We start from the raw sequence: 14536 nt of genomic DNA on the forward strand, positions 1-14536 counted from the left end.
TTAAATACCCTAAAGCCTAGGGATTAATTGTGATTATCCCATTATCATTTTTCAACAAACATCTACCAAACTTTGAAAAACTATTTTTCAAAGAAACATTTACCAAACTTTGAAAACCATTTTCAAAGAAACATTTACCAAACTTTGAAAACCATTTTTTCAAAGTTGGTTACCAAACTTGAAAACCATTTTAATAATTTCAACAATCTCCCACTTGAAGACTGATTTTAATATGTCTTCACACCTCGATCAATGCAACAACTTTTCTAGTCTTGTTACTCTAGCATGCCAACTGAAGTTGAACACAACTTCAGTTTGTCTGTAGTCACCGTCTTTGTCAACATGTCTGCCGGATTTTGAGCTCCACTGATCTTTTCAAGTTTCAAAATCCCATCTTCCAGAAGAGACCGGATAAAATGATATCGCAATTGTATGTGCTTTATCCTGGAATGAAAAGACGGATTCTTTGCTAGATGTATAGCACTTTGACTATCGCAATACAAGACATTGTTTTCTTGTTTCTTGCCTAACTCTTCCAAGAAACTTTGGAGCCAAACCATCTCCTTACTGGCTTCCGTAACAGCGACATATTCTGCTTCAGTTGTGGAGAGAGCAACTATCTTCTGTAGTTGAGAAACCCAACTCACTGCGGTTCCTCCTAGAGTATAGACATACCCTGTAGTGCTCCTTCTGATGTCAACAATTCCGGCTAAGTCAGCATCTACATAGCATGTCAGTATCGTATCTCCACCTTTAAAACAAAGTGTTTTGTTTGTGGTACCCCGCAGATATCTGAGTATCCATTTGACTGCTTCCCAGTGTACCTTGCCTGGATTATTCATGTGCCTGCTAACAGCTCCCACTGCTTGAGCAATATCTGGTCTGGTACAAACCATGGCATACATCAGACTTCCAATTGTTGAGGCATACGGCACCTTCACCATGTGTGCACGTTCTTCCTCCGTCTTTGGTGACTGTTCTTTGGAGAGTCTGAAATGAACACCTAAAGGTGTACTTACTGGTTTAGCATCTTGCATGTTGAACCTGGAGAGTACTTTGTTGATGTACTCAGCCTGTGATAATATCAAAGTCCCCAACTTTGTGTCTCTCTTGATCCTCATCCCAAGAATCTGCTTTGCAGCGCCCAGATCCTTCATAGCAAACTGCTTTGACAATTTTTGCTTCAAGTTTATAATCTCTTGCATGTCTGAGCCTGCAACGAGCATGTCATCAACGTATAACAATAAAATAATGAAGCTATTATCAAACCTCTTGATGTAGCAACAATGATCTGCTTGGCATCTGGTAAAACCACTGCTACTCATGAAACTATCAAACTTCTTGTACCACTGTCTAGGAGCTTGTTTTAAACCATACAAGCTCTTCTTCAACCTGCATACCAGGTTTTTCTTGCCTACCTCTATGAAGCCTTCTGGCTGTCTCATATAGATTTCTTCCTCCAAATCACCATGAAGGAAAGCTGTCTTTACATCTAACTGCTCAAGATGTAAACTCTCCGCAGCTACAATTTTCAACACCAGTCTGATTGTAGATAGTTTCACGACTGGAGAGAAAATTTCATTGTAATCAATCCTTCTTTTGTTGAAAACCTTTGACAACCAATCTTGCTTTATAGCGTTTGCTCCCATCGTACTCTTCTTTGATCCTGTAAATCCACTTGTTATGGAGCGCTTTCTTGCCTGGTGGTAATTCAGCTAATTTCCATGTCTGATTTGACATAAGCGAGTCCATCTCATCTTTCATGGAAGACTCCCACTTGACTGAATCCTCCACTTGCATTGCTTCATCATAGCACTCTGGTTCACCATTGTCAGTCAGCAACAAGTAGTGCAAAGAAGGAGAATACCGTTGGGTTGGTTTAGGAATTCTCGAGGAGTGTCTCAGTTCTGGTGTGCCTGGTTCTTCCTCTTGAACTGCTTCAGGGCTGATCTGAACATCATTTCCAGAAATCTCCTCGAACTCAGCAAATTTCTTTGTTTCAGCTTCAGTATTACTTGATTCTGCGGTTGACCTGTCTTTGTACATCTGCTTCTAATGATCTTTCGATTTTCGTAGTCCCAAAACCGGTAACCAAACTCATCACCACCATAACCAACAAATACGCATTTGTTGGACTTGGCATCAAGTTTACTTCTTTCAGCAGAGTTTATGTGTACATAAGAAATACAACCAAACACTCTTAAGTGTGAAAGGTTTATTTCTTTCTTGCTCCAAGATTCCTCTGGTATTCCGCCATCCAAAGGAACTGAGGGCCCACGGTTGATCAGGTAAGCTGCAGTGTTGATAGCTTCAGCCCATAGAAATTTGGGCAATCCGGCATGTATCCTCATGCTTCTGGCACGTTCATTCAGAGTTCTGTTCATGCGCTCTGCTATGCCATTCTGCTGCGGTGTTATGGGAACTGTTGTCTCCATCTTGATCCCATTGTTTTCGTAAAAATCTCTGAATCTACTATCTTTGTACTCTCCTTCATTGTCAGACCTCAACCGCTTGACTTTTAAACCAGTCTCATTTTCCACCATGGCCTTCCATTTTCTGAAGGTATCGAAGACTTCTGATTTCTTCTTCAGAAAATAAACCCACACCTTCCTTGTTGAATCATCGATGAATGTGACATAATATAGTGAGCCTGCAAGAGATGGAACTGGGGATGGTCCCCATACATCAGTATGAACCAATTCTAACCTTTCTGCCTTGGGTGTCTTGCCAATCTTTGCAAAACTGACTTTCTTTTGTTTGCCAAAGATGCAATCCTCGCATAGTCCGACATCTACATTCTTTAGATCCGGCAGCTTCCCTTTTGACAGAAGTATCTTCATTCCTTTCTCGCTCATATGGCCAAGCCTTTGGTGCCATAGGTTTGATTTTCCATCAACATCTGCTACTGCAATGATATTATCTAAATTTGAGGTTACATAGAGAGTACCGTCTTCTTACCACGAGCAATGACGAGTGCTCCTTTGGTAATCTTCCATTCACAGCTGAAAAGGTTGTACTGTATCCTTCTCATCAAGCTGTCCTACAAAAATCAAATTTCTTTTGAGACCAGAAATATGTCTCACTCCTGTCAGCTTCCAGGTGGTCTGGTTTGGCAGCTTTAGTCGGATGTCTCCTTTTCCGACGATCTTCAAGGTTTCATCATCAGCAAGATGAACCTTCCCAAAATCACCACTGACATAGTTCTCCATGATTTCTTGGCATGGCGTGGAGTGGAAAGATGCCCCTGAATCAAAAATCCATGATTCAATCGAACTGTTGACGCTTAAAATCATAGCATCACCTGTCTCCTCCGTCATGTTAGCAGATTCCTGTGCGCCGGTATTTTTCTTCGGTGCTCGACAATCTCTTTTGAAGTGGCCCTTCTTGCCGCAATTATAACAGGTAAAATCTTTATTTTCTGTTCTTGATTTTCTCCTTCTGGATTTCGATCTGCCACGATTTGAATTTCTTTCTGAAGTTCTCCCTCGGGACTCTGTGTGCAAGGCTGAGGAGGTTAATGCTTCACCCGATTTTCTCCGTCGAATTTCTTCGCTCAATACCAGATCCCGAACATCGTCAAATTTTAATTTGTTGTTTCCCGACGAACTGCTGACTGCTGTAACAGTAGCATTCCAACTGTCTGGTAAAGATGATAAGAGAATTAAAGCTCAAAACTTCATCATCAAATTCAATTTCCACTGAATCAACTGGGTTGTGATTGTGTTGAGTTTATTTAGGTGTTGTGCCACCGATGCCCCTTCCGTCATCCGCAAATTAAATAATCGCCTCATCAAATGAACTTTGTTTGAGGCCGATGGCTTCTCATACATACTGGAGAGAGACGTCATAAGACCCGCCGTGGTCTTTTCCTTTGATATGTTGAAAGCAATATTGCGGGATAACGTCAGTCGGATAACTCCGAGGCTGTCTGTCGAGAAAGCCAGTCTTCATTCTTCATGCCCTCTGGTTGTTTTCCTGAGAGGGGTTGATATAGATTTTTCTGGTATAGAAAATCTTTAATTTACATCTTCCAAAATCCAAAGTCCGCACCATCGAACTTTTCAATTTTCACATTCCCTTCGTCTGCAGCCATCGCTCCCACTCGAATCTGGCTTCGTTTGGATCGTTTCTGACAATTTCTGCGAACCGCCGTATATTAGAACACCTCCGTCGACAAACTCGTATCGCCGACCAAATTTCACTATTCACGAAATTTTCTATTAACATGAATAGTAACCTGAATAGTAACCTCGCAAAAAATTGGCAGAATTCACAACCAAAAGCTCTGATACCAGTTGTTGGGAAATAAACCAAATACAAGTAATTTCCCTATAGTCATATTAGTGAGAATACGAAATAAAAGCAGAAAAATAATACCCGAAATTAATAACGGAGTTCAGCCAATTGTGCTTACGTCTCTCCGGACTGCTGCAGATATTTTACTAAGAGAGAAAATTTACAGGTGTTTACAAAACACTCACTACTCACAAGAAAGCTCTCTAGTATTGGGAGAAAGAAATGATTTTTGGGATTGTTTTGAAGCTAAATGAGCTAGGGTATTTATAGTTGAAACTTAAGGACTTAATCTTGTAAATACCCTAAAGCCTAGGGATTAATTGTGATTATCCCATTTCATTTTTCAACAAACATCTACCAAACTTTGAAAAACTATTTTTCAAAGAAACATTTACCAAACTTTGAAAACCATTTTCAAAGAAACATTTACCAAACTTTGAAAACCATTTTTTTCAAAGTTGGTTACCAAACTTGAAAACCATTTTAATAATTTCAACACTTATCTCTTTATACAAGAATTTTGTTGTTTATCCCTACCATTTCCATTAATTTCAAAATCTCTTAACATGGTCATCATAAGATTTTGATTATACCTCGGGTTGCCTTTACACCATGAGATTTGCACAAATTATTTCATCGTGTGTAAGATTGATTGCTTTTACTTTTAGCCATTTTGGTTGTTATGGATGAATCTTGATGTCTACATGAAAGCTATGTTGATGCAAGCCTTGGACTTGAAAGTATTCATTTTGTGTAATTAGAAATTTAACTGATGATTTTGTGTAGTATTCATTTTGTCCCCTTTTATTTTTTAATATTTAAAATGGAGTAATTCGAATCGGGTTTTTAAACTTTAATTTTTATTTTAATTTTCGCAATTAAGACAACCGAAAAATTAAAATGGTAACGAAAGGGCGGTTCAGGGGTGTTAATCATTCTTTGACCATAATCGACTCTCTAGCCTGACATATTTCTGGTAAAACGCAGATCAGGTAAGATGATATCCGATTAACCTAAATATTTTTTAAATGATCGGTGGTGACTCTAGCCCATATTTCATTCAAGTCGAAGCCCAATTTCGGGCCCACCCGAAAGACGACGACAATATGATAATTGGACAAAAATGTCGAGATAATGATATGTGGAAAAAAGTTCTTTAGATGATGCCCATTAATTTATTTGTTGAAGTAGGACTATTATTACAATATGGTTTAGAATACGTCGAAAATACGATGTATCTTATATGCATAAACCACAATGCGTTTTTAATTCTCCTGCGAAAGACACATGGACGAGACAAAGAAAAAAATAGTTTCCCAAAAAAGTTGAAAAAAACAATTTGATCGATATATTTTCTAAAAGATATATTGTATGTATGCTCGATATCTTTTAGGTGATAATAATCGTCCTACATCAACAAATAATTCATGGATATTATGTGTAGAATTTTTTTACTACAACTTTTTCTATGAGAATTGTGTTTAGGGTGATATTTAGAGGCAATTTGAGTTCAATACTATAGGTGGGATAATTATTTAGCTCAATACAACATAAAGTAATTTATTTAGGGATTTACGACATTTATTACAATGACTTGAAACTCGTCACCTCGAAGTGATTAAAATTTATAAAAATATATTTTTTATTCAAATTTTTTATTTCGATGTGATAAAAATTAAATAAAAAATATATTTTATTAGAATTTATCACCTCGACGTGACGAGTTTAAATAAAAAATATTATTTGGTCAAACTCATCAACTCAACGTAACGAGTTCCTTAAACACGTGATAAATATCGTAGATCCCAAAATAAACTTTTATCTATCATATTGAGCTAATTAATAAAATTGTTTGTCCTAGTGGGGAAAAACCGATATTTAGCTAAATAGGCCAATATATTGTATTGGGGCTGGCTTCCCAAATACTACAAGTTGGGCTGTCAACCCAAGCTCATGCCCAAAATCTCACTGGCCTTTTAGACTTCCTGGTCTTTTCGCACGTCGTTCAGGAAACGACAGGCCGTTTTAAGCTTTTGGGTACGGTGAACTGCTAACTGCGTACCAAGAACAGGTTCATCTGATTGCCGGAGGCTTATAATTGAGAAAGCCACTCAACGAAGCCATAAATGGCACTGCATATCGTGAAGCTTCCCTTTATCACCCGTTGCTGCGACAGCAGTAACACCACTTTGTTCTTCTTATACAAATCTTACTCTCCTCTTCATGGTACCTTCCATATCTAAATGTAGATTCATGCACGCCGATATTTAGTTTCTTTTGCTTTAAACTCATAGTTGACGTCTACATGCTTGCTTTCTTTATGAGGGTTCTTCTCTTAATTCTCTTTCAGTAATTTTTACAAACACTTTTGATTGTAGATAAGGTTAGAGTAAGAAAGGGTTTTCCTTTAATTTATTATTTGTGGGTTTTTCTTTTTTATTTGAATGGTTCCTTTTTGGGTGCTAAAGAAATGGAATTTATTCTTGGTTTAGGCCATACGGGTTGTTGTGCTCTAATAGTTTTGGGATTTTGTTTTCAGGGAGATTGTTCAAATCTCATATCAATAGTCCCTGTAGAACCTTTGCTGTTTCCAAGGCTGAAAAACTTCAAATACCAAAAAAGTAAGCCTATATGATTTACGTTACATATTCAAAGATAGTTTTGTTTCATGCTCATACATAGTTTAACTGTGATTCCGGGAATGCCCATTGACACTGGAAGAATATGCCAGTTTCTAAGTGACTTTATCTTAGTTCAAGCTTTATATTGGCCCTAGGAATCCGTCCATGTCTCATCCATTCTATATGTTATTGTTTTTCATGTCATTTCAGGAAAAAAAGGCTGGATGAGTTGTGTCTTGAAAGGTTTCAGCAGTACAGTCGAACATTCATACAGTCGTGGATTTTACAAGGTATCATCTTCAATTGCATGTGTCCCCGTACATTGATGCATTTGGAGCAATTGTAAATTTTCTTCTCTCCGCATTTTATTGCAGGAAAAGTTTATGTTAATGGAAAGGTGGTAAACAAAGCTGGAACACCTGTCTCCGACAAAGCTGTTGTAGAGATCATTGCCGAAATTCCAAAATACGTATGTAGGTGATTATTTTCCACAACATCTATCCTGCGTTATTTGGGGATTGTATTGTCGAGATGTTCAGGTTGATTTTAATGTTACCTTTGGTAATCCAGAGCAGGATATAAGTTAGAAGCTGCAATTGAACAGCTTTTTGTTGATGTTGCTGGCAAAATAGCCCTTGATTCTGGGTTGTCCACGGGAGGATTCACCGATTGCCTGCTTCAGTATGGTGCTTCTTATGTTTATGGAGTTGATGTTGGTTACGGACAGGTACAAATTGGAAAATTCATAATACCATGTGCAGATGAAGTACCTTTATAAGTTTTAAAGAGCTTACATGAGAAAATATGGCCCTTGATTTTCTCACTTGATAAGATGATCATATTAATTAAGATGTGACTGGGTTTTTAGGACAAGTATATTCTTTAATCTTGGTGAGTTTCTTTCAAAGACTTGCAAGTTATTAATAGTATTTTATATTTCGACCTTTGTTTTTGAATAATGAAGCTTACTTTATACAGAAACAGTAAATCTACTAGATGATGTGTTCCCTGTGTGTAACTGGATATGCACTTTTTGAATTCTAATGGTTGTTGACTGCATATGGATTTCAACTTTGAACAGGTAGCAGATAAGATTCGTCGAGATGAACGTGTCTGTGTGATAGAACGAACAAATTTAAGATACCTTTCGGGTCTCCCGCAAAAAGTTGATCTGGTGACTCTGGACCTCTCATTTATTTCTATTCTTCTGGTAAGCTTTCAGACATTTCCAAACCGCCTTTCTTAACATGCTTGCATTACTTTTTTATTTGTTTCAATCTGTTTCTTCATTGAATTCCACTCTGTTTTGTCTCTTAACTTCCTACATTTATCAGAAAGATTCTTTGGCTTAAAGTTCTCCAATTTTATACATGTATGGATTTACTGTCCTCTTGAACGGATTAGCTCTGTTAATAGTAATTACATGCTAACGACCTTAAGGTTAACTTTGTCATAACCTTTTGTTATTTGTTTGCATTCTTACACAGGTCATGCCTGCTCTGGTGAATGCGATGAAGGAAGAGGCAACTTTAATTACCCTGGTTAAGCCTCAGTTCGAAGCTCGTAGATCACAAGTAAGGAATATATGTATACATGTGGACTGTGAACATATATGTACACGTGTACGTAAGAATTGACGAGGTGTCTACAAAATTGGGATAGTTACAACGTAAAGGGGGTAATCTTTTTTAAATGCCTTTGCAGGTAGGAAGTGGTGGGATAGTAAGAGATCCCAAAGTTCATGAGGAGGTACCAGTTCTTGTTTTTTCTTTCTTTTTGGTCCAAGGCACTGTAATCTATATGAAAAATGAATAAAGTCATTATGATTTAAGATTTGTTAAATTTCTGTGTAGGTTCTTGAAAAGATCATAAAAGGTGTAGAGAACTTTGGATTTCAAAGCAAAGGTTGGATTGAATCTCCTCTAAAGGGTGCTGAAGGTAATACTGAATTTCTCGTTTGCTTCAGTCGAATTTCCGATAAAACTTCGGAATAGTTTTATCATATGGAAGGATACATCGATATGTGAGTTTGATGTATCCATGTGACATTGTATTTATAAAGAAGAAACAAACCGAGAAAAATTGAGACAGTTTCACTTTTAAAATGTGTCGTTCAGCAATTTTGAAATTCAAATTCCAATATTGTACTCCCGTTTTATTCCTGACTAATGTGTCTTTTGTTTCAATGCTTACTTGTCAGTTTTCTTGAACAATAAAAGATTTCATCATTTATGAAGTTTGGATTTGAGCCATTTTAATGCCTAGTAGAGTAAAATTTTATGTTCTTTTCCCTGCAGCATCACATATAAAACTGATATCAATATATCTATATCTCCAGACACACCACACACGTACAGTGTGAGATGTTAACTCATATCTGTAATGTGGACATTACTCGAGAAACATTCTTTAAATGTATGGATTTATACCGTGTTACCGTTCTATTTGAGGCTGTATTCCACGTGCAATCTGCGTATGAAATTCCTTTTCGAATTCAGCAACATAATCCTCTAAGTATGCCTTATAAGTTTCCATCCCCAGCATCCATCCACATCTTCGCCACATCGATCTGTCCTGTTCTCACAGGTATGGCTGCTTGATTCCATGCAGTCATTGCAAGCCATCTGCCCTCTTCAGTTGGATATTCCCCGTCCTTCAACCCGACCATGATTCAGTATGCTCTCTCTCTCTTCCTAGCATCTTAACAGCATGCTTCACTTCATCATATGGCAATGGAGTCATTTTTTTTCTCTGAAGCGATCATAGAAGAGACAGACAGTATCAATGATCTGCAGACTGCGAATCGTCACATTGTTTTCTTCCCTTGGTCCATCACCCCCATAAGCTCCTGGAAGAGAAATGGGGAGACTTAAAGAGAAAACGCATGGAAATTAGGCAAGACCAAAAATGTTATTAAAAAACATAGGGTAAAGTACATAAATGGTCTTTTAACTATAAGGTATTACTTTATTAAGTTTATGAACTATTAAAAGTTATAAAATGATATTTTAACTATAGAATGTTGTTTTGTTGAGTCTATTGATAATTAAAAGTCATTTTTCGTTAAAAGTTGGTGGTAATCTGATCTGGATGTTAATATGATGATTGAGATATAATAGTCGTTTGAGATTCTGAGATTAGATTTTATCATATCACAGTCATCATGTTTACATTTAGCTCAGTTTGTTATCAATTTTTTAACCCCATCGTACATGGGAATAGGGTTTTGTTGTTGTTGTTGTTATCAATTTTTTTAATAAAAAGAACGAGTTTAGAACATATGAATAGTCGGGTGATCATTTTATAACTTTTAATAGTTGGTGGACTTAAAAAAGTAATATATTATAGTCAATGGATTATTTTGTAATTTTTAATAGTTGAGATATTAAATAAAGCATCACCTTATAGTTGGGGTCTATTTGTGTATTTTACCTAAAAACATAATATTTTATGTTACAATGGAAAATATTATGAAAAATATAATATTTTAAGTTGCATCCAATTAAAATATTTATGAATAATGCAATATTTTAAGTTGCGTCTAACTAAAATGTTATGTTTTTGATAATATTTTTGGTTGGATTTAATTTATGTTGTTTTCTAATTTTGACTTTTAAGTTGTACCGTTGAATGACAAAAAAAAAAAGAACCGGATAATAATTGGTTAATTTTACTGAATCCCATAAAACATTTTAAGGATTATCTTTCTAATATGAAATATTGAGATTTTAATTTTAAAAAATTTGGTGAATAGAGAAAATAATTAGGTAATATTAGTATACATAGGTTCATATCATGATTTATCAATTTTTATTGGACACATCACATCTTTTTCGGAGATAACAGAATGACAAATAATATACATTATTTACTGTTGAGTAGTGACATGTACATATATGTTGTGATGAGTTGAAAATCTTTTTGGATATATGTGAAAGTAGTTTGTAAAATTAGTTTTATGAATTTTTAACTTCAAAATTATAGTTGGAACTAATGCTCATAAAATTTGGTTTATTATGAAAGTGGAAAATATTTTTGCGTCGTCTTTTTTTAACCGACGATATCAATTTTAATATTGGTTCTCGACTATCCAGGATTATTAGTTATCTTATTTTTTTTAATTTGAACTAGAATATGTCCTTTTGACATTTTGTTTTGCTCTTGTGACCCAATCCTTATGCTTTTTGGTACTTTTTCGCATACTTTTGTGGTCGTTTTAGTGCTCGCACAAAAACCATCATAATATTTATTATCTAATTAGTATGTCGGTGGTCACGTAGAGTCAGATCCTGTTAGCTCCATCAAACAACCGAAATAGTCAAGAGGGGTGAATTGGCTTTTAAAATTCTTTACGGCGGAAGCAACTGAAAAAAATAAAATTTTGCACAAGGAATTTAGTGTGGTTCGACTTTCTAAACCAAAATTTACATCCACTACCTTAGCATCTACACTAATGATTTCTCAAATCTACTAGATTTACTAACCTTTGAGGACAGGTGTAACCTTACAAAGACACACAATGTTTATATCCAAAACCTTGCTTAAACTCTCTCTAAAAGAGGGATTACAAATTTAGCAAATAAAAGAAAACTTCACAATCCAAAAGAGGGATTACAAATCTAGCAAATAAAAGAAAACTTCACAATCCAAAAGAGGGATTATAAATCTAGAAAATAAAAGAAAACTTCACAAAGGCAAATGTGTTTGCAACTAATTAAGCACTCACCCAAATTACACTTGAGCAAAAATAAACAAGAAGCTCACAAGTGTAATACAAATAAATATAACAATTTCGCTCTAAAACTCTTTTGATGTTGGCTTGATCTTGCAATCCACTTTCTTCTTGTTCTACATTTGAATATTGGTTTATTTTATGTCTTTTAACATCAATCTATACCAACACCATGGTATCTCGATACCAAAATGTCCACTGAAATACTGGTATCCATAAAGTACATGAAAACAAACATAATGCAATAGTCCTAAAAGCAACATAGGAAAATCTAATCTTCTAGACGAGTGGTGAAGGAGATGGAGGCATCAAGTGATGGCGATTCAAGCGTATGTTATTCTCGAACGAGTCCAAGCGACGATCTATAGTAGTCATATGAGCATTCAAGTTCCCTAAGTTTTGAACCATGTAGTTATACATGGTCTTCATTGAGATCTCTTTTTAAGGTTGCGACACCAGAGGCTATTCCATTTCATTTCCTTCTTCCTCAACGTCGTCCAAGAGTTATCTTCGATAAGGACCCTATTCATCGGTATTTTCATCGAAATCCTGATTGACCTTGTGAGCTGATTTGATATTGATGACATTAACAAGACAAATTTGAGGGTTATAAGCGATTGACACTTTAAGTTTCTCGCTAAATATGTAGCTAAGGATACAACCGTAGGGGAAGAGTCTTGGTGTAATTTGTCTCTTTTGATACAAGGTCGACAACCTCTAAGAAGATGATCATGGCAAAATTTGGACGAATGTTCTTGATATGATAAAACCACCAATAATCACAAGCACTCATGTTGGTAGCTTTACTGCTAAAAGGGTAGAAAAACCACGTAATGAGGAGCAGTAAAAGACGATCGAGGAACTCTAAGGAGGTAGGGCTATCATTGTGAAATCTTTCCATATGAACATAATTACTATCCTTAAAAGGACCAACATCATTGTTTATGTTCAAAAGGAGGCAATGGAAACGGGACCAAGAGTAAATATCTTTCCCATAAGATACGACTTTATTCCTATGACATTGTTAACATTATCTTCCTCATGAACTAGGATAACGTTTGAAAAGAAAGCACGAATAAGGTTTGGATTAACCTTGGGAAGAATGCTAAACAAGTCTAACTAACCCCAAGAGACAAAAGTTTCAAAAATAGTGAATTAGTAAACCTAATACATAAGAAAGTAGGATCAATGGTACATTCGATTCGGAGGGGTTTAGTTTTGAAAAACTGATTATAAAGAAAAAATGCATTAGGTTCTCTATAGTAAGTGTTTTCAAAACTTGCGGAGTTTGAGGATTTTCCTTGAAGAGTAGTGTCACTAGTCCTAAGACGTTTTAGATTTGTTTTAGTAGACATTTATGGAAAAACAGTGGCTAAGATAAGACAAAAAATCGTTTAGGAATTTTATCGAACACTTGGTAGACAAACCTAAAACAAGGGTTCTAAAGAAAAAATAATAATGAATGGGTTAACCTCCTGCAATAAAAACACATATAATACAAATACAATAAACCAATCAATTTCATCAATTATGTTAACAAATTACATGGATATAAAGAAAAAGTTCGAAATACAATAAACTCATTTAAAAAAATTAAGAGAATTACTATATATATAATCAAAGTAAAAGTGTTTAAAAAGGTATGTAAACTAATTTAGAAGCAAAGCACATCTTAAACTCATGATTCAAAATATTTAAGAACAAAAAAAAAAATGAGAGTGGGTTATTTTGAAAATTACCTTGAAATTGATGAATTGATGAATAGTTTTGATGCAAAACCACTTGATATGATGTAAGGATGATGAATTTGCCACAAAATTTCATCGATTTTGGAATGAAGATGAGATAATTTTGAGAGAAATTTTAGAGGGTGTAACATCCTCAATACCAGGTTAGTGACTAAATTGTAAAGTTATGGAATTTGGTGATTAAAGTAGAATAATTGAATAGTTCAATGATTTATTTGGAAATAAGTTATGAAGGATTGTTAGTAATTATGAAATAAATTAAAGGGTAGAAGGGTAATTTGACAAGAAAGATTTTTAATATCCCTTATAAGATAAGGGAACCAAGTGAGAAAGAGGAAAAGAGAGATTTCTCCAGAATTTTCCTTCTTCCTCCTTTCTTTTTCTTCCTTAATGCGTGGGAGATAAAACCAAAGGTGAGTTTCTGATTAATTGATTTCTTGTTAAATTTAAAGTTGGGTTATGATCATTAGATGATAACTAATCTCAAGGAAAGCTTAAGTTATCTTAAAATCAAAAGATGATGGAGTTAGGAGAGATTAAAGATTAAGAGTTCTTGAATGAAATCTTGAAATCGAGTTCATGAGTAGAACTGGAAGTTGGATTTGACTTGTTATCAATCTAGTTAAGACATAACAAGTGCTATAATTGAATTTATAACATGTTGAAATTTGAGTATGATTCTTGAATTTCATAAAGAGGAGAGGATATTGAGGTTAAAGATGGGATAAATGAATATTAGTGAGGCTAAGCATGTGTATGTAAGTTATGATTATTAAAGGGGATGAAATATGAAGTATTGAGCTGAAATGAAGTAATTTTCGTGCTGAAAATGTGAATTCTGAGCTAGAGGTATCGGTACCCATTCAACAAGTATCGATACCTCCAAAGTAAAATTTTATAGAATACAATTAGGGTATCGATGCCCAGGGGGTATCGATAACTCAGTTGAGGGATGTATCGATACCCTATAGAGGGTACCGATACTTATTTTAAATAAGCAATGAAATTACATTTCCTTAGTTTAAGAAATGAAATATTAGGATATGTTATTAGCATACTGATATGTATTCATGTATTATTACGTAGATATAGAATGTAATTCTGTTCCGGAACAATCAAAGGATTAGGATCGAGTCAAA

General features: G+C 35.2%; 1 protein-coding gene across 1 annotated transcript; it reads left to right on the forward strand.

The window, feature by feature from the left end:
• Positions 1 to 6383: 6383 nt before the first annotated feature.
• On the forward strand, positions 6384 to 9001 carry LOC120133097 (putative rRNA methyltransferase YqxC). Its single transcript, XM_039149747.1, has 9 exons — positions 6384 to 6522; positions 6836 to 6917; positions 7128 to 7207; positions 7292 to 7394; positions 7488 to 7644; positions 7999 to 8127; positions 8405 to 8491; positions 8622 to 8666; positions 8771 to 9001. The coding sequence occupies exons 1-9, from the start codon at positions 6423 to 6425 to the stop codon at positions 8909 to 8911; spliced, it is 924 nt and encodes a 307-aa protein (XP_039005678.1). The 5' UTR covers positions 6384 to 6422; the 3' UTR covers positions 8912 to 9001.
• The last annotated feature ends 5535 nt before the right edge of the window (positions 9002 to 14536 follow it).

The sequence above is a fragment of the Hibiscus syriacus genome, unplaced genomic scaffold (genome assembly GCF_006381635.1).
Source record: "Hibiscus syriacus cultivar Baekdansim isolate YM2019G1 unplaced genomic scaffold, ASM638163v2 tig00110577_pilon, whole genome shotgun sequence".
Lineage (NCBI taxonomy): Eukaryota > Viridiplantae > Streptophyta > Magnoliopsida > Malvales > Malvaceae > Hibiscus > Hibiscus syriacus.